The sequence below is a fragment of the Lepidochelys kempii genome, chromosome 10, assembly GCF_965140265.1.
Source record: "Lepidochelys kempii isolate rLepKem1 chromosome 10, rLepKem1.hap2, whole genome shotgun sequence".
In the NCBI taxonomy this organism is placed as follows: Eukaryota; Metazoa; Chordata; order Testudines; family Cheloniidae; genus Lepidochelys; species Lepidochelys kempii.
Genome location: NC_133265.1, coordinates 43,086,178 through 43,112,755, shown reverse-complemented (window position 1 = coordinate 43,112,755; position 26,578 = coordinate 43,086,178). Strand labels below are relative to the sequence as shown.

At 47.4% G+C, this 26,578-nt stretch overlaps 1 protein-coding gene across 2 annotated transcripts in view; it reads left to right on the top strand.

The window, feature by feature from the left end:
* The window catches only part of ARIH1 (ariadne RBR E3 ubiquitin protein ligase 1), a 115,755-nt gene extending 96,444 nt beyond the window's left edge, over positions 1-19,311 (top strand). Inside the window, exons 10-14 of one of the 2 annotated variants that reach the window (XM_073363118.1) lie at positions 1,927-2,057; positions 2,163-2,221; positions 10,854-11,125; positions 12,013-12,125; positions 16,170-19,311. In XM_073363118.1, coding sequence (XP_073219219.1) covers positions 1,927-2,057; positions 2,163-2,221; positions 10,854-11,125; positions 12,013-12,125; positions 16,170-16,254 — 660 coding nt within the window. In that variant the 3' untranslated portion in view covers positions 16,255-19,311. The remainder of the gene's footprint in view (positions 1-1,926; positions 2,058-2,162; positions 2,222-10,853; positions 11,126-12,012; positions 12,126-16,169) is intronic. The other variant, XM_073363119.1, reaches the window with a different exon arrangement.
* Positions 19,312-26,578: the final 7,267 nt, after the last annotated feature.

The window sequence follows — 26,578 nt, the reverse complement described above, 5'->3', positions numbered from 1 at the left end:
GGCGCCGGGACGCACCGTCACCTGGAGTGCAGCACCCACGGGACACACATCTTGAAGAACTTCAGTTACTGCAAGGTGAGTAACTTTCTCTTCTTTGTTCCCAAGCCAGGAGTTACATTTAGAAACATCCTATTTCTGTCTCAAGACTCCAATCCTGAAATGTAAATGAGCAAAACTGAAGTTCAGATTGTAAAAGTGGCTTTGCACAAAGTGTGTGGAATTGTGTTCTGAAATAAATGAAGTGACTGCTGAATAATAACTGTAAACCAATTTTAAATCTATTTTAGCCCCTTGTAGAGCATCTCTCTACTGCACAGTTATCCCCCAAGAGTGCAAGAAATAGAAATCATATTCTTGGTATTTTTGCAGGTTGGCAAATAAAGTGTAGAGATGTTCCCCTAGCTGATAATGCTGACTGTACCCACACTCTCACTCTCGCTATTACTACAGCCACGTAGCAGTTTGCATATTGGTTTATGAGAGGCCCTGGAAATGTTTTTCTCTGGGTCTTGCTTCAACTGTTTACCACACAATAGGCAAGTCAGCAAATATTGTGTGTGTGTAATGTAGCAATCATTAAATTACACTAAGAGAAATGTGTTTGGTTTCCTGACAATACCATGTAAGAGGGAAGGTAGCCCATGAATACAATGAAGGATGAGACTGTGTCTTACTAATGATGTTGATGGTTTATGTGGCTGGGCCCTGGGTTTAGGAAAATCTGTTTTGGAAAGGGTTGCCACGGTCAGTGCTGCATTCCTGGCACCCCTTTACCTGATAGCCAACTGAAAATTGTCGGCAGACTCCAGAGGGATTACCATCCAATCCCTTGCAGTAATGCAAGGCCTTGATTGGGGTGGCATGTGGGGGGAGAGGAGAGTACAACAGGAATGTGAAAATCACCACGGGGAAAGTGTGTATGAGGTGGAAATCATTAATTCCATTCTATTTTATTGTAGGCATATTGTGCGAAGGTGAACTAATGGCCTGTTTAGTTGATGGGGCAGGGAGGCTGAACTTCAGAAGGAGGAACTTTTTTCTTTTTCTGAGGTTTTCAGATACTTTTTTAGATGAAATGTGATCACAGTTGTTGTCACTGATCCAAGACCGCCTCCAGGGCACTTTGATCTCTGATATTGAGTGTACATGCTGGAGTAGACCAAAAGTTTTGCTGTGAAGAAAGTAGCATGCTGCGAAAGCAGTTCTGGTGTTCATTACAAGAACTGTCTGCAAAACAAATTCCACTGCCTAAATTGGGATGTTGAGACATTCTGCCCAAACAGAGGAAACATTTGAGTACAGTAGCTCTTTACATGTTGGGGACAACTTTAAAAAAAATAACAGTTTACATCAACACAGATTGGCTTCTATAAGTGGCAGCCAAATGTTAAATACTTCACAATTTTCAGCCAATCCAAAAAGTCTTGCTGGTGTAAGTCTATCTTGGCCTATCTGAGCCTTGGTCTTCAAAGTTTAAAAGAAAAAAAAAAAGGTAAATCTCCCAACATGTGTGAAGCACACTTAGTCTACTTTGAGCCACTTTATTAGTTGCTGGTAGTAGTAGGGCAGTTGTTGATATTACTAATGATCATAAAATTACCTTTTTCCCCTGAAGTACCAGGGCAATATTGGCAAGTCAACTTACAGTGACTAGTCATGTAACCAGATGAGTCATTCTTCAAGCTTTATAGTTATGCCTTTTCCAGTGTTTGAAAGTTTCTTGGGGCCTGACTCAGGAGGGAAGAGGATCATATTGACTTTTTCCTGCCCATTTCATTTCTGAGGGTGTGTAATTTTTCACAGCTCTGTTGTGAACCAAGTTGGCTGTATTAGGTTCCATATTTGTGTTGTGTTCTAACAAGATCGGAAAGATTTGAGCAGATGGCCTGCTTCTAACATTGATCTTAGTATCTGTTCTGTTCACAGGAATGCCCAAAATGCCATGTGACCATTGAAAAAGATGGAGGCTGCAACCACATGGTCTGTCGGAACCAGAACTGTAAAGCAGAGTTCTGCTGGGTGTGTCTTGGCCCTTGGGAGCCACATGGATCTGCCTGGTAGGTTTAGAACCTTAATCTGGTGGAAGGATAGGGCAGTTATATTGCCAACATTCTACATGTTTTAACTTCAGTCCATGAACTCAGTCTTTGTCTTTTTTTCAGGTACAACTGTAATCGCTACAATGAGGATGATGCAAAGGCAGCAAGAGATGCACAGGAGGTGAGTACATAACTCTTGGTGGGCATTGAAAGAACATCTAGTTTTGAGGAACATTTTCTTTTGGGCTTCGTAAACCTTTAACTACCATATATTGTTACTACTTGTTAAAATACACAAATAGTGAAGGTTGACAGTTAACCTCCAAAAAAACATTTAAATTTGATCACAACGAAATCTTCCTTTTGGGATAAGGTCAATGTACAATGTCCTCAGAACATTTTAAACTGTGCTATTTGTCATTCTTGTTGCCTGCTGGTTTGCTGATTGCATGCATCACATTCACTGAGATGTTCGTGAAAGGCAGGCTCACTGAATAGAAGTCCTAGGTATACATGCAGCTGAGTTAAACATTGTAGTGTGAATATGGGTAGTACAACCAGGAGGACTCTCACAAACAGGGAGGGATTGCACCCTGTGTACAGCAGATTGCAGCAATTCATTTCACCCACTTTGGCTAAGTATTCCTATAGCTGGTAACTAGCATATTTCCTGAAACACCCTGTACTACAAATGGCTGTAACATGTACTGAAGTATATAATAAGCCGTCTTCTGTACATCATATTTATCCTGTGCATGTCATTAGTACCTCAGCTAATCTGCCAGTGAAAAGAAAACTAGGATGCATGTGATTCATGCTTGTATTATTCATCAGTGATGCATTTCTCCATACTAAATATATGCACCTCTTTCCCATACTCTGAGATTAGGTTTTTCCTTGATATAGTGTAAATATCAGTATAGTGAAACTATTTAATTTTTTATCTCTAGCTGCTAATCTGAAAATGTAATTTAAAAAAAATATTTTTGGCTGTACAATCAATCTTGGTCATAAGTATTATGTCTTACAACCACATTGTAGTAACCTATAACCAGCACTTAACTTGGAAGGGTGTAAATCAGTGTTCTAATTAGGATATTAATTTCCTTTGTGGGTTGGACCCAGAGGTTGCAGTCAGGATAAGGCCCTTGTGTGCTGCGCTGTACACACATACTGGAATGAAATGACCCCACAGCGTATCGCTTCCTGTTAAATTCCTGAAAACAATTGTTGAATGTCCATAAGGAGATGATTTTGACCATCCCAATGGTCTATCGAGTGTCTAACAACTTTACAGAAGATGTGGGTTTACTTTGTGGGTCTAACAGCATGGAATGGCAGGGATTAGCAGTGATGCTGAGACAGAGATGAGATTAATCACCATTCTGGTCTGGTTGGGGTTTTGAGTGACAATCTTATTTTCCACTTAGAAGCAGTAGTGGCCACAAAGGATCGAATGTTGAAATGGGGGCAGATATCTTCAGGTATCCAATGGGAACAGAGGGCCTCCTTTAAAAAATAAATAATAAAAAAGTTCTTCCTTAGATTTTGTGTTTTGGGTGCCAGCATGCACGCAGTCTTTTGCTTCCTCTACAGGTAGCTGGCTTTGTAAGGACATGCATGCTAACTAAGGTCTTAGCTTGTATGCCTACTTCTCAAGTGCCATTTAAAGGGTATGTAATACCAGATGACCCATAACAATACAATACAGATCAATACAGATGAATTGTAACAACTCCTCTGATACAGTTGCCTAACTCTTCCCGTTATTAAAACTTTTCTGGCAGTTTTTTTGAGCTGCTCTAATGTCGTCTTGGTTTGCAGCAGGGATTTGAAATCTGCCAAGGGATGGCCCTGTGGTCAAAGGGGTGCCTTTTGCTGCTTGGCAAAAATCCACTAAGGGATTGGATAAAATGAGCTTTGAAGGATAGTAAACTGTTTAGGGCCAATCCTGGCGGGCTAGCCTGCCTTTCTTGAGTGTCTTTAATGCTGTAGGGACAAGGTGGGTGCCTGTTTAATATTTAATGCTGAACAAAATTCCCACTCCTGGTTTCTACTCCCCACATTTTCTTGTGGTCACATGTGCATACAACAAAACCTCTGGCTGGGGACACACCCCTGCTCTTCCTTCTCCTGCTGCTGACATGGCCTCTTCCTTGTCGATCTCAATATCTTTTGATTTAAGGCCTGAACTCTTTGACCGCATTCCCTCTCCCATAACTAGATGGGAATGGGAGGCCCAAAACTTCTGTTGTAACCTGGGGTTCCCCCCCCCCCCATTCATATATATATTTGATTCCCGCACCTTCTGAAACTCTGAAGTGGGTCATGACCTAGAAAAGGTCCTAGAAAAGTGGGTCATGACCTAGAAAAACTGACTTAAATGAAGATACACTTGGCTGGGAGCAAGTGAGGTTCTAGAGTGATGTTCTTCTTTGAGTGATAGTTCATGTGTATTCCACAATAGGTGTGCATGCTCGCCACGTGCACTGGCGCTGGAAGTTTTTCCCCTAGCAGTACCCAAAGGGGAGTGCCCCTAGCGATCCCTGGAGTGGAGCCTACATGGCACTGTATAAGGGGCACTGCGCACTCCCCCTACCTTCAGTTCCTTCTTGCTGCCAGTGAAGGTGCTTTGGAACTGCTCTGCTCCAGCTTGTCTGCAGCTTTCCTCTAGAACTCTTCGTTCGTTCATTCGTTGTAGCACTTGTAGTTGAAGGAGTCAGATTAGTTTAGTTTAGTGCACCCGGGTCCGGGCTTTAAGTTTTGTGACACTTGTAGGTGGCCGATGCCAGTGAGTGATCTGCATGCAGATTGTTTGCGCTGTCTGGGGGAAACCCATCTCAGTGATCGCTGGAAGATTTGCAGATCTTTCAAGCCTTGGACCAAGAGAGAAAGGGACATTCGGCTCGGGGCTATCTTGATGGAGTCGGCATTAACCAACTCCAGTGCGCCGCTCCGAGTCAGCACTAGTTACGGTGTCGGTGCACGGCAACCCCTCGGTGCCATCTACCAGTCTGCACCACTCCCCATCAGTGGGGCATGCCAAGAAGGCTAAGAAGAGGCCTTCTCCGCTGCGGCACCAGAGCAAGACCAGGGGAGAGGCTAAACCCATGTTGGGCAGTCCTTGGTCCCCATCGGCCTCCAGGCCTCCAACTCAGGTTGAGCGGAGTAGCCCAGCCCATTTGGAGCAGGCTTCCCCAGATGTCCAGATGCCCTCCACGCCGGAGGCCCTGCAAGCGGTCCAGGACATTATGTCCCTGCCAGTACCATGGGGACCACCAACTCTGGCTCCCCGGTCCAGAGGCAAGCCACCACTGGGATCTCTACAGTCGCCCCTGCTCGGTACTGTTTGCGGTAGAGGGAATGTTCCCGACGCTGTTCGCTGCTCAGCGACCGCCCCGTGCGTAGTCCACGCCGGTCATCCAGGTTGTCTGGCTGGGTTCTGACTAACAGGGGCTCCAGGCACCGCTCTGCCTCGAGGAGCGGGCCCCGTTGAGACTGAGACAAATGGCACCAAAAGCCCTCATCTCCGAGGGGCTGCTGTAGCCAGTCGCTACACAAACATCGACTCTGTTCCCATTCATCGTCTCGCTCTAGGACCCCACCATGGCACCGCTCCTGCAGTCCTGGGCATCGATCACCGGCACCTCGCTGTCACGGATCCGCCCACTGGAGCCGATCGTGGAGCAGCTTCTACCTGCGGTACCGTTCCTCCATGTTGGGATTGCGGTCTCATGGTCGGCACCGTTCCCAACGACGACTCTCCTCCTGGTCCAGTGACAGGGACAGCGACAGGTCGTATGCCATCCCGGCCTCCCTTCATAGCCGTCAATCGATAGGACAGGCCAGTCAGGCTGAACAGCCTGCTCCGCCAGTACCAGAGCATGTGCAGTGGCACCGGGCTCCTTGGCTGGCACCATGGTACCAATGGGCCCCGTGGCCCCGACGCAGCCCCTGGTCGGGGCTCGCTCAGTGGCCGGAGCCTTGGAACAGCCGTTGACCTCTCTCTCGCAGCCTCCTTGGAAGGAGTCAGTGGGATGTGCATCTTCGCATCCATGACCAGAAGGCTACCAAGTGGTGGGACCCCCGGTTCCGGTGGGTACGCAGAGTACTGCGCCTGCCTCCTCACCCTCCCCTGATTAGGCGATTATGGCCCCTCATCCCTCTGTCCCTCAGGAGGACTCTAAAGCCCACCAGGAACTACTGAAAAGGGTGGCATCAAGCCTCAACCTTCAGGCCGAGGAGGTTGGAGGAACCCTCAGACTCCCTCTTCAGTGTCCTGTCAGCCTCGGTACTGGGCAGAGTGGCTCTCCCACTCCCCGAAGGGTTGGCAAAAATTTCAAACGCCTTGTGGCAAACCCTGGCTTCCTTGCCTCCCATCTCTAACAGGGCTGAACGGAAGTACTTTGTGCCCGCCAAGGGGTATGAATACCTGTACACCCAGCCTGCCCCCAACTCCCCGGTGGTCAAGTCGGTCAACCACAGGGAGCTTGACTTATTTGGGGGAGGGGTTTATTTGTCCTTGAGCTTCCAGTTAAGGGTGGCGAACCATCAGGCTCTCCTGGGTCGGTATGAGTTCAATTTGTGGGGCGCTCTACCCAAATTGGAGGACTCCCTCCAGAAGCGTGATGGGAAGGAGTTCAAAGCTCTGGTGGAGGAGGGTACGACGGCTGCCAGGGCAACCCTATAGGCAGTGTCAGATGCAGTAGATACAGCTGCATGGTCTATGGCTTCTGCGGTGTCCATGAGGAAGCTCCTTGTGGCTTCTGCTGTCTAGGCTGTCCAGTGAGGTGCAGAACTCCTTGCAGGACCTCCCATTTCATGGCAAGGCCCTGTTTGCGGAACAGATGGACATAAAGCTGCACAGCCTGAAAGATTCCCACACTATGCTTAAGACACTTGGCCTCTGTTCCAGCTCCAGCTAGACCTAAGTTTAAGCCACAGCAGGTTCCCACCCAGGCCATCCACTCTAAATACTCTAAATACTTGTAAAAAGTCGCAGGACTATAAGAAACACCCACAGAGGCAGTCCCGGTCTGCCCCACAGCCTGGGTCTTCCAAGGGTAAACAGGCGGGGAAACGTCAGTTTTGACGGGATGTCCGGGGGCGACCTACCAGTTCACACCAGGGATCCACGCGTAATAAAGCTTCCCTTCTCCAACCGGTTGTGTGCTTTCCTCCCAGAGTGGTTGCGGCTGACCTTGAACCGGTGGGTCCTCAACACCATCTCCTGGGGCTACGCCCTCCTATTTACCTCTACCCCGTCCAACCACCCTCCACCCCTATCCCTCCTGGGTATAGAGTTTATCGGGGCGGTCCTGGACGCGATGCTGGCCAGGGCCTCCCTCCCACTGGACAGATTCGAGACCCTGAAAGGGCTTGTCGACAGTCACAAAATTTCATGTGTCTCCAGCTCCTGGGTCGCATGTCGGCATGCACATATGTGGTTCACCACGCCAGACTCAGGAAGAGGCCCCTCCAGCTCTGGTTGGCTTTAGTGTTCTCCCAGGCCAGAGACAGGATGGACAAGGTCCTCACTGTGCCCGAGCCGGTGATCGCCTCCCTACACGGATGGTCCTCCCCGGGGAACATGCTCCGCCGGGTCCCGTTCAGGGGCAGGCCCCCGTCAGTGGAGCTGGTGTCCAATGCTTCGGACCTGGGGTGGGGAGCCCATGTGGGGGATGTTCAGACCCAAGGTCTGTGGTCTGCGCAAGACCTTGCCCTTCATATAAATGTTAAGGAACTCAGGGTGGTCCGGCTGGCATGTGTGGCCTTCCTGTCATACCTGGAGAGCAGAGTGGTCAGAGTTCTCACGGACAACACGGCCTTGATGTTTTACATCAACAGGCAAGGCGGGGCCCGCTCCTCTGCCAGGAAGCCCTCAGGCTGTGGGACTTCTGTATAGCCCATGATATTTGCATACAGTCCTGCCACCTACTGGATGCCCAGAACTCACGGCCTAAGCCGAGACTTCGCCTCTCAGCACGAGTGGTCTCTACACGCAGAGGGGATGCACAGATTTTTCCAAGAGTGGAGAACTCCCCAGGTGGACCTGTTCGCAACTTGGCAGAACCGCCAGTGTCCCCAGTTCTGCCCCGGGGGGTGGCTGGGAATGGGCGTTATCTCCTATGCCTTCCTCGTATCCTGGTCAGGCCAGCTTTTCTATGCCTTCTCCCTGATCCTGCTGATCAGCAAGGTCCTGGAAAAGATAAAGACGGACAGGGCCCGGGTCCTCCTGATTGCCCCGGCGTGGCCCAGGTAACATTGGTACTGGACCCTCACGAGCCTGGTGGTCACTCCGCCATGGCCAGGACCAGGGTCACTTCCTACACCTCACGGCATGGCTGCTCAATGGTTATGCTGGGAGGAAAGGGCATGCTCAGAAGGGGTTCAGTGCGTCCTCTTGGAAAGCAGGTGACCCTCCACACGTCGAGCCTACTTTGCAAAGTGATCTTGGTTTTCCCAATGGGCGACTGAGCAGGGCGTTTCCCCTGTGGCTGGCCCAATCCAGCTCATTTTAGACTATCTCCTTTACCTTAGAGCCCAAGGCCTGGCGCCCTCATCGGTCAAGGTGCACTTGGCAGCCATATCGGCCTTCTACCCGCTGGTACAGGGGCACACGGTATTCTCCCATGCTATGACTGGCCGATTCCTTAAGGAATTGGATAGTCTCTTCCCATATGTTAGGCCCCCAGTCCGTCAGTGGGACCTGAACTTGGTGCTGGCCTGGCTGACGGGTCCCCTCTTTGAGCCATTAGCTACATGCTCTTGGTCGCACCTCTCATGGAAGGTAGCCTTCCTGGTGGTGGTCACATCTGCTAGACGGGTCTCGGAACTCAGGGCCCTGACCTCCGAGCCCCCATACACGATGTTCCATAAAGATAAGGTCCAGCTCTGCCCACATCCTCCCTCCCTCCCGAAGGTGGTCTCTGCTTACCACATGGGTCACAACATTTTCCTGCCAGGCCTCTGCCCCATGCACCCAGTGAGAAGTGTCGCCTCCACACACTGGATGTGAGACAGGCTCTGGCCTTTTACCTGGAGCGGACTAAGCCATTCAGGAAGTCTTTGCAGTTGTTTATTGCCTTGGCAGAACACATGAGGGGTCAGCCGATCTCCACTCAGCAGCTCTCCAAATGGAATCACCTCTTGCATCCATACCTGTTATGATCTGGTGGGAATCCCTCCGCCATCGATTGTGAGGGCACACTCAACTAGGGTGCAAGCCTCGTCGGCTGCCTTTTCAGCCCATGTCCCCATTCAGGACGTTTGCAGGGATGCCACATGGTCTTCAGTTCACACATTCACCTCACATTGTGTGATTGTCTCCCGGACGCTGGGTTCGGCAGGGCTGTGCTCTGTCCCGAGAGTTTGTGAACTCCTACCCACCTCCAACAGATATAGCTTGGAATCACCTATTGTGGAATAAACATGAGCAATCACGCGAAGAAGACAGTTACCTTTTTGTAACTGATGTTCTTCGAGATGTGTTGCTCATGTCTATTCCACATCCTGCCCTCTTTCCCCTCTGTTGGAGTTGTCTGGCAAGAAGGAACTGAGGGTGGGGGGAACACGCAGCTCTCCTTATACTACGCCATGGAGGTGCCACTCCAGGGGTGGATGGGGTGCTCCCATACAGGTACTGCTAAGGGAAAGGCTTCCGGCACCAGTGCACGTGGCGAGCATGCACATCTATTGTGGAATAGACATGAGCAACACATCTTGAAGAACACCAGTTACGGAAAAGGTAACTGTCTTTTCCTTGCTGACTGTTGTTGGTGTTAATTTTGAACGCTTCACAAACTTTATTAAGAGCAAAGCCTCATACTCCCCTGAGATTACACAAGGTCACTTCTGACAGAACTGGGAAGAGACCTGTTATCTCCTACATAGTTGAACACAGTCTCACTTGCATCTGATGAAGTGAGCTGTAGCTCACGAAAGCTTATGCTCAAATAAATGGGTTAGTCTCTAAGGTGCCACAAGTACTCCTTTTCTTTTTGCGAAGACAGACTAACACGGCTGTTACTTTGAAGTCTCACTTGCTTAACCATGCTGCCTCCCAGAAGCTGCCATATCTGCATTTGGCTGTGCTGTCTGTAAAATGGGGCAGCTCTTGCATGTATAACCCACTGCCTTCAATGTGGTGTTCATTGTCCTTCAGTGGCTGTTCCATAGAGGATAACAACCTACTCCTGCTGACAGCTACTGAAGTTACTCTATTAGCTCAGGTGCAGAAGGTCCAGAGTTCAAACCTTGTTGATAATTGGGCTACGGTGTTAGTTGCGCAAAATAGAATGTTTTTTCTTTTTAAAAACCTACAAAAATCTACATTGGATTGTTAAAGCAAAATCAAGCACTCAGCAGTTAGTAAATGTCAGAATTAAACCTGCTATTGTGCATATGCAGTAGCACATTCCTCCATGCTCTCCTCTCTTCTCCCTGCCTCATTCAGTGCTTGGCATGACAACCCAGGTGTGCCTGTGTACTGTAAATGGATTGTATTTTAGAATGTGGTTTAATTATTCTTCTAGATGCCATGGGTTGGGATTTCCTCCTGCAGTGCTAACGCCCTCTTTGACCTGATTTTCCCCAGAGGGTGTGGACCTGCTTACTCAGACCTGCACAATGACTGGGTGTGTTTCAGTGGTGCCAGGGTCCCATCTGAGCCTGATCTATTGAAAGGCGCAAAAACATCTTCCGAATGGAAACTCTGTTCTGTTGGTCAGACTTGAATTCCTTCAGACTATTTGTTCTCTCCTAGTTTTCAGCCATTACTTTGTTGTAACTATTTATTTTATTTTCCCTAATGGGAATTAACACAGCGATCCAGAGCAGCCCTGCAGAGGTACCTGTTCTACTGCAACCGCTATATGAACCACATGCAGAGCCTGCGCTTTGAGCACAAACTCTATGCTCAGGTGAAGCAGAAAATGGAGGAGATGCAGCAGCACAACATGTCGTGGATCGAGGTGCAGTTCCTGAAGAAAGCAGTTGACGTCCTCTGCCAGTGTCGTGCCACACTCATGTACACTTATGTCTTTGCCTTCTACCTCAAAAAGAATAATCAGTCCATTATCTTCGAGGTAGGGAAAATACACTTTGTGCTCCTTACTCCCAGCAAGCAACACTACTACCATGGGGGGGACTTGATCCATGGAAAGGAGTTACTCAGAGGCCATACAGATGTGGGTTTATTGAGTATTCTTGAGTGCTGGTGAGGCTGTAATAATCAGAGGTCATTTAGTATCACATGAAGCATTCCCTGCTGAGGAAAGGGGAAAGTAAAGTAAACTGGCACTGTAAATCATTGTCTAACTGCAGTCTCATGCTATACAGTAATCACTGTATTATGAGACCTACAAAAAGCAAGTTTTAGGTTTGATCTGTTGAAAGTGTCACCTAGATCTTCGCTTTAACATTGTTTATCTATCCAATATTGCTTGGTTTCAGGGCAGTAGCAGTAAAATAGTGGTCAAAAGCCAAAACAGTCCCTGAGTCTATGCTACATAGATAGAAGCAGTGGTGGCTGTTAACTTAAAACCATACACCATTATTCATGCAGGACCTAAGCAAAATGCTGTATGGCCCTACAGTCCGTGGAAGGAGCGTAAAGACCAATATTCAAAGCTGTGCTTTGTCATTGATTATGGACTTATCAGCAAAGAGGATATTAGCGTTGAGCGGAATTAGATGTATAAAGGATGGGAGGGGGGAGATTCTGCTTGCCCTGCAAGAAAAACCAAACCAGGAAACAAGCATTATGTCAAAAAATGTAAAGGAAATTTTGAATATCTGTAGTAACTTTTGGTTGAATTGTGAAATGAATTCTCCTTCTCACCTCTGATCTGTAGAGGGGCACTCTCTGAAGTGTTATCCAATCTAATTGTCTCTACCTGTTTCTCGTTTAGGTCAGGATTTCTAGACTATTTGAAGAAGTGTCTACAAAAAACTGGTCTCTTTGTCTTTGCAGAATAACCAAGCAGACTTAGAGAATGCTACGGAGGTGCTTTCTGGGTACCTGGAGAGAGATATATCCCAAGATTCGCTGCAAGACATAAAGCAGAAAGTACAAGATAAGTACAGGTACACTTTGAAATGAGTGTGTGTCCTATATTGCACAGACCCTGACATCATCCCTCTGTAGGTCACTTTTGGTTTGGTAGGTAAGAGCCTGTGGAGAGTGCATGTGTAACAACCAGGCCGCAAGTTTCTCCCAGACCTTATCCCTTCCGAGAGTCTCTCGTTGGCCTTCTGCCCTGTTTCTTGATCAGCAGCCAATCTCTTACCAGCAGCTAATCAAGCAGCAGAAGGCTGATCTCTTGCACACACACAAACCAAGCAAGCATTAGCAATGCGGGATTCCTAGTGAAGACAGGCTGCCAGCACAGTTTACAGCATAGTCATCTAGCCCTCTTGGGAGCAAGTTGAACTGACTGTGATGCTGGTGGGAAGCCCACAGCAGGACTCTCAGCACTGTTAACTCCTCTTCTGTTGAGCAGTGGTGGGAAACTTTCAGAGTGTTCCTAGTGTAGATAAGGCTCCTCTGTAAAGTGTGGTTGCCTTTGGACCATGCAGTTTTTGCAAGGAAGGAGGCTCTGAAAAAGATCAAGGAAGATTCATATGTAGTGAAGGGAGAGGGATGAGTTGGTTTAATGTTGTTTTCCAATAATTTTGCCCTGAGATGAGTCAACCAAAATGTTTTTGTAGTTGGGCAGCTAGACTCCATTGCATCTTTTCTCTCCCTGACTGTAAGCTAACCAATGAATAGGATCATAGAATATCAGTGTTGGAAGGGACCTCAGGAGGTCATCTAATCCAACCCCCTGCTCAAAGCAGGACCAATCCCCAATATTTGCCCCAGATCCCTAAATGGCCCCCTCAAGGATTGAACTCACAACCTTGGGTTTAGCAGGCCAATGCTCAAACCACTGAGCTATTCCTCCCCCTCAAGGCTATAGTGAGAGAAGAGCAACATGCAAGAAAAGGGGGAGAGTCATGTACTCCCTCACTACTGCCTCTTAGAGAGATGGGGCTTAAAGGGCACATTATCCCACTGCTCCTGAAAGTCCTTGGGAAGTGCTCCTACAATATGGAAAAATAAAAACTGTAAACATAGATGGGTTACAGTATTATGGGCTTCAGTTCTAAGGCAACAGGCCAGAGTTACTAAATGTCTGATACATCTAGCAGGAAAAGCAAGCCACTGCACAAGTAAAAGGAATTCTACTGACTAGGAAGTTTCCCCTGTGAATATAAATACTAATGATCGTATGATGGAGGTTCCGCCCATTCCTGTAGTGGCTGGCAGCACTACTAGAATGGAACATTTCCGTTGGACTCTGGTTTTGAGTAGTTTTTAACTTGTTCTGTCATTAGGCTGTTTACTTTGGCTCTGATGCAGTTGCTCTTAAAATTTATTCTGTTATCAACTATCCAAAACAGACAGGCAAATTAAGACTAAACATGGTCTGGTTTGCCTGAAAACACAGCATCCAAACCTGCCTTTATATTTCTGGGGAGACCGTGTGGCCTTCCAAGCACGCACAGGTCCTTGATTAACCAGATACTACCTTAATCGTGCAGCTTTAAAGAATTCTTTGGGGAATTCCAATGAATGTCCACCTTGTTCATTCAGCTCTAGCTGTTTTTGGCCTATCAGCTTGTGATGCCCATGACATTTCTGGAAAACAGGAGTTAGAAAAAGCCAGCAAAATAACCGAAGATTGGAAAGCAATTACTGTGCATGTTCCATTATCACATGTTCCATTAAATCAGTGGGACTTTGTGCTATGATTTACATTCCAACAGCTGATACCAATGGGAAGAACTAGAATAGGTTCATTCAAATAAATCTGTCAGCTGGATCAGATGCTGAGTGTTAATGTTAAGGCTGTAATTTAAAGCAAGACAATTCTGAGTGCTGCTGCTCTGTGGCTTTCCCTCTTGTTCCTAGGTATGGTAGCATATGTAATCAAGGATTGTTGGCTCTTTGAAGATTCCTGCAATAGACCTACGAGACAACTTTTTTCCCCTCTGCTAATGTGTATCTTGCCTTAGCTAGGGCGACAGGTATTTTGCTTTTGCGGAGCAGAAGACTCAGCTGTGAGAGCCCTTCAGATGACACTGACAGACAAATGTGCCTGGAAACTGAACTTGCAGCCCTTGTCACATGCCTCTCTACCCTCAGTGGGAGCCTTTAACTCATGAGTTGGTTCCTAAATTCTAGCTTTTCATACTGCAGCTCAACATTTTTGTGCAGCTGAATGGATTTGGCTCAGCTAATTGTTTTTCTGCTGGTGGTATTCCACCTGTGCTGTCAAGCTGCACTGATTAGCCATGGAATTAGTGACATGGTCATACCTGCTGTACTGGGAAGCAAGTAATGGAGTAAAGGTTTTTTTGTCCCTAACATGCAAGTGGGAGGGGGGCAGAGGGCAAAACTTGGCATAGCCAGTAAAAAGGGATTATCTCTAGAAATGTGTCAATAAGTAGCATTAAAGGGACATGTGTTAATGTCATAGAATCATAGAATTTTGATACTAAACTGGGAGGAGTGGTAGATACGCTGGAGGGGAGGGATAGGATACAGAAGGACCTAGACAAATTGGAGGATTGGGCCAAAAGAAATCTGATGAGGTTCAATAAGGATAAGTGCAGGGTCCTGCACTTAGGACGGAAGAACCCAATGCACAGCTACAGACTAGGGACCGAATGGCTAGGCAGCAGTTCTGCAGAAAAGGACCTAGGGGTGACAGTGGACGAGAAGCTGGATATGAGTCAGCAGTGTGCCCTTGTTGCCAAGAAGGCCAATGGCATTTTGGGATGTATAAGTAGGGGCATAGCGAGCAGATCGAGGGACGTGATCGTTCCCCTCTATTCGACATTGGTGAGGCCTCATCTGGAGTACTGTGTCCAGTTTTGGGCCCCACACTTCAAGAAGGATGTGGATAAATTGGAGAGAGTCTAGCGAAGGGCAACGAAAATGATTAGGGGACTGGAACACATGAGTTATGAGGAGAGGCTGAGGGAGCTGGGATTGTTTAGCCTGCAGAAGAGAAGAATGAGGGGGGATTTGATAGCTGCTTTCAACTACCTGAAAGGGGGTTCCAAAGAGGATGGCTCTAGACTGTTCTCAATGGTAGCAGATGACAGAACGAGGAGTAATGGTCTCAAGTTGCAGTGGGGGAGGTTTAGATTGGATATTAGGAAAAACTTTTTCACTAAGAGGGTGGTGAATCACTGGAATGCGTTACCTAGGGAGGTGGTAGAATCTCCTTCCTTAGAGGTTTTTAAGGTCAGGCTTGACAAAGCCCTGGCTGGGATGATTTAACTGGGAATTGGTCCTGCTTTGAGCAGGGGGTTGGACTAGATGACCTTCTGGGGTCCCTTCCAACCCTGATATTCTATGATTCTATGACACTGAAGACTTATTTCTTATCTTTCTAGTTGGCTACTACATCTGAAATGAACATGATTCCTTCTGATTCATTGCTTTGCCCCAATGCCATTGATATTGGTAGGAGTGTACCTAGCTCTGGGATCGGTGTTAACTGCTGCTTCACCAACAGGGAAAACATCCTGTTTTGAATGTGTGCAGATTGGAGAGTCTTTTTAAGACATAGTGTGTAAACTTTTCAGGCACATGTGGTTGTGATTCCTAGGACAGACTCTTGGTCCAGCTAGGGTAACCAGCCATTGCTTTGTCTTTATTGCTTCCATCTTTACTGTTTTGGAGCTGAACAAAATTGGACCCTGTCTTTGTGTTATATTGGCTTTTCTCGTCTGTCATTGTAACGTGGTCCAGTGGCTAGGGCACCATGCTGAGTCAGCAGAACTTGGCTTCTGTTTCCAGCTCTGCCACTAACCTGTGCTGTGCTTGTAGGTATGCCACAACCCCTCCATGTGTCCATCTTTCAGCTTGTAAAATAGGGATAATGCTGAGCTAGCTTTGCAAATGACTTCCTTCTCTGCAGATCAAAGCACTATATTACGCATGTTTATAATGTGTACCTCACAGACATCTTGATTGACTCCCAGGCCTTGTCAAACCATGTCAAAGCATGACAGTCACTTGTGTACATGCAGTTCCTAACCAGCATCTCAATGTGCTCTCCCCCTTTGCTGCAGATACTGCGAGAGTCGACGAAGGGTTTTGTTGCAGCATGTGCATGAAGGCTATGAGAAGGACCTGTGGGAGTACATTGAGGACTGAGACTGGCCCTGCATAAAATGAACTCTGAAAACTTTTACCATCTAGAGTGCTCATGCAATTAAAACAAAACACACACAAAAAGAGGCACTATGCCTATTACACCGCTGGGTCTGTAGTACCGGGATTCTGTTTTGCTAACAGAAAATTTAAGTAAATTATATTGTAATAAAAAAGGTAGATAAACCATTGTACAACAGTATTCTAGGCGGCCAATAAGAGTGTGACAGACGCACTAAAAAAACCCTCCAACTTTAACTTGTAACGTAGCTTCATTCTCCAAGCCGACTCCTTTTTTTCTTTTTCTTTTTTTCCTGTGTGTAGTACAGATGAAATTTAAACCAGTTTCTTGACACCGCTTTTCATGTCCAAACCAGCCATTTTGATGTACTTTGGTAAGGGGTTCTCCCTCTCCCCCCTCCTCTCACACACCCAAGTTCATGAATGAATGTTGATTGGCTCATTGTAAAGATGATTCTCGGGGAGGGGAGGAGGGGGGTACACAGCAAGGAAAAAACTTTGTATATGACTTTTAAAACAAAAAGAGGACAACACAGTATTTTTCAAAATTGTATATAGCGCATATGCATGGACAAAGAGCAAGCGTGGCACGTGTTTGCATAATGTTTAATTACAAAAAAAATATTTATTCTTTAAAAATCTTCAAGATTATGTCTATTTGCTGTGCATTTTCTTTGTTTGCTTTTTTTTAGCCCTGGGATTGGGGTGGGGGAAGCGTGTGCTGGTGTAGTGACTCTTTTGAAGGCTTTTATCTGAAAAGTTGAGTTTTTCCTCTTCCTGCATCTTTGATTCCCTGGCCTCCATGGTTTGTGTGTCCATTGCTGGCAACGGAACCACCCCTTCAAATTTCCAGCTCCTAATGCAAACTGATTAACTTGGTGTGCATTTCATTAGAGATGAATGTATGTTATGATTCAGGATGCTGTCTTTTTCACCCAGAATGTTACCAAAATCAGACCTAGCCATTCCCATGCACCCAGGACATGCGCTCTGAACCTGGCTGATGTTCAAATCCATGGGAAGTGTGTGTTAGGAATTTTTCTTTTGATGGAGGAAAAGGGGGATTCTCTCTTACGCCACTTCTTAAAGAGCATTGAAAGAATTCAACTGTGGATCTTTTCTCCCTCCCCCTTTAGCTATCAAATGGAACATTCCTTGCTGTTTTTAAGTTTCACTTACACTATTACAAATCGTGACGTTGAAAAGGAAGATGGTGGAATTGTCTGTTTGTTTTGGGCTCAGTTATTGGGCAAACTGTCCTGGCAAGTATTAAACACTCCATCTAGTGCAGTAGCAATTGAAATCATTGGGATATTTTTTCAATTAAAAGGGGTAAGAACTAATGAGTTTTAGCTACTGAGTCCATTTTTATTATTTCTGTAACAAGAGCTATGTTAAAGTACACAATTGGTGGTGGTTTTATTAAATTTACTTCTGTATAGGAATCCCTTCTGTGGTATTTTTCACCAGGCCAGTGTTCTAAAAGCTTGCTGATAACCTACCAAGTGAAGGGGGAAGGAATAAAGAGGGGTAGCTGAGGCAGTCTACAGAGAGGTCCCTAATATAAAACACCAGTTTCTGCTGAGGTGGTGTTAGCCATTTCCTTCAACTTTCTTGCCCTTGGAGAGGATGCTGCTAAATGCTGACACCTGCAGCAGGTTAACTTTGCACTTCCACTCCTGCTGTGCATCAGCTTCCCCTGAAAGGGCTTGTTTTCCTCAAGCCCTCTTGTAGAATTGCACTGAAGCAGAATGACCACATGCACCCTCACAACTTGTGTCCTGTACCCTTTTCTTTAGAAGGCTGCTCTGAGGGAAATTAATCCGAGGGTGTATGTCTGTACAGCGAAGAGCTCTGTTCTGACAGGCTGGGCACACAACAACGAGGACATCACTAAAGGACATCATCTGGCCTCACTTCTTATTAAAACTGCTCTATCCTTGCAGCTCTCTGCCACCCAAACTTTATTGATTGGCTCTTGAAAACATCAGACCCAAAATCTATATTTCAGGTTAAAAATGTAAATCAAAATGTTTCCTAAAATAGCATCTCCACCTGGAGCTAACTGAGGGGCACAAGTAGCTGTGCTGGGTGGGTGGGGGGGGGGGTCCCCTGAAAAGAAATGTTCCTCAGTTAGCTGTTGAAATTTCCAGGGGTCAGGTTTTATCCTATTTGCTTACTGTCCCATCACCTGAAACCCAATGTACACATAAGAACTTCAGCTCCTAAAGATGAAGGGATTTATTGTGTTCTTAAATCTTGATCTCTGTAGACCTCATTTAAGACAACTGATTAAAACCACCATCTCCCATGTAGTGTTTAAGTTCTGCATAGGCTGTCTGTCACTGTTCACTTGCTGACCCTTTATCCCAGCTTTCAATACTCTAATTCTCCATATTTATTGAAAATTATCTTTTTCAGTAATGCCAGCTGGGCAGAGTCCCTTGCCCAGTCTGAGACTGATCATTCACATCAGCTGGCAGGCCCTTCCCTTCTTTTAAGGGCAAATATTTGCAATTAGGATGCATGGACTGGATGCTTGACAGCAGCAATACGCAAAATTGTGAATGGGCCTCAATAAATTACACTGGGCTAACTTCATGACAGGGTCCTATGAACAGAAAGCAGAACAGCAACACTAGTAGCTTGCCTTCAGAACCCTAAATCCCCTGTAACTCACTGCCGCTCTAGTGGTTTCTATACGATCTGGATCAATGACTGTTTTAGTACAACTGTTGCATTAGAAGTTAGTTAAGAGTGCTGTAGAGCCACCCCCACAAAACACACACACACACACACACACTATCTTAACTGAGCTCTCAGCTGACCGGGCCCTATTAAGCACTTGCGTACGGTGAGACAATCAGATTGGTGGGTGGATTGATCCAGGACTCCTAACCTCCAATTTTCCATAGAGAGAGCACCTCATGCTGTGGAAATAACCGTTAGGCAATTTCATTGTAACTGCTGGACTGTTCCATGTTAAGGTTACAGAGGGAGAGAAAGCATTCCTAATGCTAATAAACTTTTATTTTGTTATTTCATTAGTTATTTTTGTGTTTGTCATAAATTCCTCAGGTACCTTGAGTGGTGGTGTAGGTAGGGTGCCCTATTCGTAGCTTGCCTGGGTGAGCTACTGAATGACACATCTCTATCTAAAATAGTGACCTTGACATCACAGTATATGTGTCTGGATTTTTCTTATTAAAGTGTTGTCACAGAGATCCTGGGCAATGCTCTGGAACTACTCCATACGAAGACAGGACTCTGGGGGAGCCTCCTCTCTGAGAGCAGACTGTCTCCAGGGCAAGAAGCTTACATAGCTTCGACCTTCCTGAGTCTGACCTCGGAGCATTCAGCAGCCCCTTCCACACCGTGCGCTTCCCACAGCACGTCCACCCACGTGGGGCTCCTTGGGAAGCCAGTGGGTCCTGCACCCCAATTCTGAAGTCAAACGTGACTCTCAGCCAGCCAGTAAAACAGAAGGTTTGTTAGACGATAGGAACATGGTCTAAAACAAAGCTTGTAGGTACAGAGAACAGGACCCCTCAATCAGGTCTGGCTTGGGGGGCAGGGAGGCCAGAGCCCCATCTGGGCCTCCCTCCATTTCCCCAGCCAGCTCCAAACTGAAACTCTCCCGCCCCTCCTCTGGCTTTTGTCTCTTTCCTGGGGCAGGAGGCCACCTGATCTCTTTGTTCTCCAACACCTTCAGTTGGCACCTTTGCAGAGGAGGGGCCCAGGCCATTAGTTGCCAAGAGACAGGGTGTCGGCCATTCTCTGTGCAGACAGCATCACACTGGCCCTGTAGGGCTCTGCAACAATCACACCCCCTTATCTCACCACCTAGATACTTAAGAAATGCCTAGGGGAAACTGAGGCACCCACACAGTATTCAGAGAAAACGTTAAGAACATTCCTACTTCATCACAAGTGTCCACTCAGATACTGATGTCAGTCCCATGGCTGAGTTGTCCAGTACAATTAAGTTTCTTAACATCCATATATTATAAACATACTACCAGTCACAGAGATGGTGGCAGCCCATAAAATCAGTAGTGCCGGTCTCCTTGAAACCCGCATGTGCGGAAAGAGGCATGTGTGTGTCAGAGCTGGGTGGCTTCCTCCAACAGTTAGAGCAAAACAGGAACAAATTGCACTGTCATTCTAGAAACGGGCCTTTTTTAGCCTCCAGTAGTTGGAGAAGCTTGCAGTTGATTAGCCTTCCTGGTGATTGACGTTTGACATCTGGCTGCAAAGAGCCATGGCATTCATACTACAGATTTCAATAATAATGCTGTTTAGCCTCTGCATCCAAAGCTGGAGTTCTTGTATTTACATGAAATGCCAGTGTCTGGGTATCATCCTCCCCTCTTATGAATTGACTACTGATTTTTCATTTGTCTCTACTTTACTTGGGGTAGGGGAAATGGTGTAATGACTTCTGAGTTCAAAAGAATAAACAATTAGATGGGGAAATGGGATTCATTCTTTTATAAGAGCTTAAAGCAATGAAAACTTTGGGGTGAGGTAATTAACCCTTTTTTCAAAAATGTTTTAAATTGAGAAAATTTGAATGTTAAATGTCATCATTTCAGAATTTAAAAATCCTATGTCCCTAGTTGGTTGAAAACATCACAAAAATTCCCTGTGTGCTTTTGTGATATACTGTTCTCTGTCTGAAAGACCCACCTTCGGTAAGCTCCAAAAGGAGAGAGCAATGGAATCACTGCCCTGCCAGAACATGTGAACCCCTCTCTCCCAAGGTAAACCATACAATAAGAATACACAAGCCATTTAAACGAGCTTGCTGGGGCCACTTAGCTTTTAACACTACTAGAGTATCACTAGTTAGCCAACTTGAGCCCACTCACTGTGGGTTTTTGGTTTTAATGGCTTTCAATTTTGTCTCAGTCCAGGTCTAGCCTGTAAAGGAATCTTTGACAAGAAGTCACAAGCATGTTTTCAGTTGTCTATAGTGCCACTGATTTAGTTTGTTTGACTAGCCACTTTTTCTTTCTAATTAGGCCTGGATCCTCAAAGGTATTTACATGCCTGAATGAATTTCAATAGGAGTTAGGTGCCAAGTACCTTTTGACAATCTGGCCCTTAGTGACTGCGTGCCCTTATGGGGTTCTAGGTTTATGTCTGATAGCAGCTTGAACTTGCTCATTTTATAAGTGAAAAGATTTTCTAACTGCTAGCCCAGCAATCCCAGCTTGGGGATGCATGAGTCAAGATGGTTTATCTTCTAATAGAGGGGTGGCCAACCTGAGCCTGAGGAGGAGCCAGAATTTACCAATGTACATTGCCAAAGAGCCACAGTAATACGTCAGCAGCCCCCATCAGCTCCCCCAGCACCTCCTGTGTGCAGGGAGCCCTGCTGATCAGCACCTCCCTCTCCTTCCCGTGCCTCCTGCCCACTGTGATCAGCAGTTTTGCAGTGTACAGGAGGCTTTGGGATGGAGCAGGGAAGAGTAAGGGTACAACAGGCTCAGGGGAGGGGGCAGGAAGGGGCAGGAGCCTTGGGGTAAGGGGTGGCACGGCCTGGGGTTGAGCAGTGGAAAGTTGGCACCTGTAGCTCCAGCCCCAGAGTCAGTACCTATGCAAGGAGCCGCATATTAACTTCTGAAGAGCCACATGCGGCTCCAGAGCCACAGGTTGGCCACCCCTGTTCTAATACATCACCACCTGCAAGAGGTTGTTCAGGTCACTCTGCATATAGTGCAGCCAATTGAGCCCATTGCTTTCAGCAGCATTATGTAGTGTAACTGAGGTCAGACTTTGGGCCTGTAGTTAAAACTTGGTAAGCAATTCTGAAAGCATAAACAAGACTAGAATCCAGCCACTTTTAGGGTTGTCGAGGATGCTAAGGTGGCTACACAGGCCCAAAAAGGGCGTGGGAGGAGGCATTTTAGAAGTTATGGTTGCACATAGGAGGCAACTGTCAAGGAAGGTGCTATTTTCACATAGCCACTTTTCAGAGCAGAACAACAAATTTCCCTGTATTATGCTGGCCTCTCCAAACTTGCATATTGATAGTGCTTTCTATTTCTTACTAGTCTGGCTGGTTTTACTGGTGAGTGTGAAAAGTAGCCATACTTCATACATAAGCAATAACTTACTATATAGCTTGCCGGTAACTCATGGCTGATTGTACCAGGTATTGGTACTCTCTCCACTTTGTTTAGGATATGTGCCTTCAGCCACCTTGGGATTGCTAGTGTGCCAGGTAACTAGCCTCCTATGAAGGAAACCTAGGGTAGCTCTACTAAAACCTCGTTCCTTTCAGCTGCTTGAATATTTTTTGTAAACTCTCCTCCCTTAAGTTCTAACAGCATGGTGGGTGTTAGGGGTTAGGTAGAGAGAGGCATTTTCCTGTAAACCAGCAGCTGATCCTGGCAACAGATTCTAACTCAGCTGGTGGCTGTGGTTTCCATGGCAATGCTACCTTTTCTTCACAGAGCTGATACCCAGTTCTGTGAATAGAAAGGCAGCCAACAGCAGAGGTGTTAAGACTTTCACAGCCATTTCTGCCAAGGTCTGTAGGTGTTCTCTTCTAACTAGCACCTGCAAGCTATAGGATACACATGGCTCCTACAGGCTGTTATGAACTGTTTACAACTTAGTTTTCCTGCTGTTTAATGGTAGAGTTTGGGCATCCCTATGCTACAGCTACTACAACGGCACTGCAGCACAGTAGTATAGACACTTCCTACATGGAGGGAAGCTTTTTTCTATGTGTCGATGCAATTAATCCATTTCAAGATATGGTAGCTAGATGGGGGAAGAATTATTCTGTCAGCTTTCATAGAATCATAGAATATCAGGGTTGGAGGGACCTCAGGAGGTCATCTAGTCCAACCCCCTGCTCAAAGCAGGACCAATCCCCAATTAAATCATCCCAGCCAGGGCTTTGTCAAGCCTGACCTTAAAAACTTCTAAGGAAGGAGATTCCACCACCTCCCTAGGTAACGCATTCCAGTGTTCCACCACCCTCCTAGTGAAAAAGTTTTTCCTAATATCCAACCTAAACCTCCCCCACTGCAACTTGAGACCATTACTCCTTGTCCTGTCCTCTTCTATCACTGAGAACAGTCTAGAACCATCCTCTCTGGAACCACCTCTCAGGTAGTTGAAAGCAGCTATCAAATCCCCCCTCATTCTTCTCTTCTGCAGACTAAACAATCCCAGTTCCCTCAGCCTCTCCTCATAAGCTTTCTCTATGAGAGCGGTTAGGTCCACATAACTATAAATTTTTCATAACATGGAATAACACAGCTAGCTCAAGCTAATTTTTAAGGATCAGGCCTCAGTTGAAGTCAGGGCCAGATTAACTTTTTGTGGGCCTGGCACCAAACTTATTTGTGGGCCTCTATGTGGTTGTGATCAGCCCCTTCCAAGTGTGGGCCCAGCATGACAGCACCATTGATGCCATAGTAAATGTGGTATTGCTGGGATGGGAATGAAAACATTTATTCAAAAACAAGATATTTGAAGTCAAACTGAGACCTCCACTCAGCCCACAGAGAACAAACTTGGCTAACATCAATGTACCCAGAACACCACTGAATTTGGTTTGTGTGGGAGGGGGATTGTTTGTTAGTTCTTTCTTTTTTCTTTAAACACTCAGGACCTGCTTGGGGCCCTGAACACAAGTGCTTAATTAGCACACTTATGAGCCACGTTAAGCCTGGATGTAGCAGTCAGTGGTGTCGCACCTGCATCTCCCCATCACCACCTGCTCCACCCAAAGTTATGTTTCGTAAATACATTTTTTGAAAGCTGCATTTTCTACTTTGGTACAATAATGTTTACAAAACTTTGGGGCAGAGTGTGAGAAGGTAAATTGCTGGTGCCCATCTTTTGCAGGGAGAAAGGGCCATTGAGAGACACACACACACAGACTTTATCACAAAGAATACCACAATCCAGCCTCAAGCTCCTACCCCAATCTTCACACCTGGGCTCTCCTGCTCCCCCCGGTCCCTCCTACTGTTCCCATCCCACACAACTGCCCCCTAACAAAGGCTCTCAATCTCCCTGCTACTGCCCACCTCCCCACACACACTTTCACCCCAGGGCTGTCACCTCCCTTTCTTCTGCTACCTCCCCCACACTGAGCCAACCCCCACCTTCAACCCAGACTTTCCCCTTCCTCCATCTGCCAAGCCAACCCTCACCTTAACACGCTTCTTCTCCTACAGCCCCCACACAGAGTCACTGCCAGCTCCCCCATTGCACCCTAACTTGCCCTTTCCCCCAAAACTGGGCTGTGCTCCCTCCCCTCCCCAGAGTGCAGGGGGGCAGTTTCTGGGCATTCCCACTGGCAGGGGGTGCAGCAGCCAGCACTGACAAGCCCCCCTATCACAACCCCCCCTCCTCCCAGAGACCACAGACAACTACCACCACCCTGAAGTGCAGGGTCGGGACAGTGCCCAGGAGACCCCAGACATCACGTTCGCTCCCCACCGCCCCAGGATAGTGGGGGAGACTCAGGTGTGGGGGGAGCCAGGAGCTCCAAGGGGGAGGGGAGCACAGCGTGATTAGCGCCAGGAACCTCTCCCTGCACCAGACCATTTCCTTGCTTGGGGTTTCTTTTCGGTCCGGTGTGACCACTTCAGCTGGGGTGGCTGGTAGCATGACACGGGACATTCTGGAATTAGTAGTGCAGCTCCAGCGCTGGTCCCAGAGTCCCTGCGGCATGCAAACTACAACTCCCAGCAAACCCTGCAACACCCGGTCCCTTTTGCACCTGCGCACTGCGCTCCCTAGGCTGCTGAGTGTTTCAGCTGCTGCAAGGAAGTTGTTGACTCTTCACATTGCTGGGCTGTGGCCCAGGCTGGATTAACCCTTTGTGGGCCTCTTCCAAGTGTGAACCTGGCGCCCCTGCGCCATTGTAAACCCGGTACTGGTTGAAGCGACTGTCTCAGAGTTCTATCTATGCTGTTTAGTTTACTCAGTTTAAGTGTGAAGATTCGGTTTTAATTAGTTCTTTTATGTTCTTTATTCAGACTTGCTCATGTGCAAAATCAGAAGGAAAATTACTACTCTAGCCTTAATTCTAGCCAATGATGTGGCTCCATTGAGTATAATGAGCTGATCCTGCATTCCCTGAAGTTCATGGAAATTTTTGTATCATCATTATTGGAAATGGGTCCACAGAGGGTAGAATAATTCAAGCTTTTACTGTTATCAGCTTTGGTTTAAGTTCACCCAGGCTTTACCACTGCCATAGGATCACCCATTGACTAGAGTACTTTACATTTTAAATTCTGTTGCCCTACCCATTCTTTTATGCTGCTATTCTAAATAATGTAGTCTTCACTAGCTAAGGCAAAACAAGGTAGACCCAGATCCTCAGAAAGAAAAAGGAGTACTTGTGGCACCTTAAGAGACTAACAAGTTTACTGGAGCATAAGCTTTCGTGAGCTACAGCTCACTTCCTCAGAGGGCTCTAGGACCCTTCATTCAAATCAGGGCTCTAGGACCCTTCATTCAAATCAGTGGGCTAGAAGTGCTGCCTTCGTGCTCTGAGGCCTTAGCCCCTACAACCCGCTGAATACAAACAGCGGGAAAGCACAGACCTAGGCTTTACATAACAAACTACACAGGAATAATCAACCCTGCAGTGAACTGGAAGCGAAAACTGATAACGAGCGCCACGCCTGCCCCAACCGCGCTGACAGGCAGGGCCGCGGGCCCTGTGCCACAGCCGGGTTACCTGCGCCCTCTACCCGCCCATTCCCCCTGGGAGGGACAGCTGAGCAAAGTCCTCGGCTCACTTCCGCTCCCCCAGGCAGCCCGGGCTTCTCCCTCCCCCCGGCCAGCCTGGGGATCGGTCCCGCAACCAGCTCCGGATTCACTTCACCGCCCCGCCCCCAGGCGGGGACTCCCCGCGACTGGCTCCCGGCGGACGCGCTCTCAGGACACGCTCCGCCCTGGCGAGCACTCGGCGGCGCTACATTGTCACCCCCGAGCCCCCTAGTGCCCGCGAGCTCTGGTGTCTGCTGGCGGCTCCCAGCCAGCCGGGCCGAGCACCAGCCGCAGCACCCAGTAGGGGACTGTTGCCAGGGCAGCCCCCAGGGGTGGCTCAGCGATTGGCTGGACGCAGCGGTGAAGCCCCTACCGGCCCCGCCCCTAGAGGCCAGTGTGGGTAGGGGCGGGGCTTCCCGGCCTGAGGCGGAGAGACGCAGCCTCCGCAAGGAGCGGGGCTTTCTCTGGGGCTCCTTCCTGCGCGCGCTGCGGATTGTCGGGTCAGCGATTCACTCCTCTCTATGGTTCTTCCTCTAAGCTCTTCCGGGTCAGC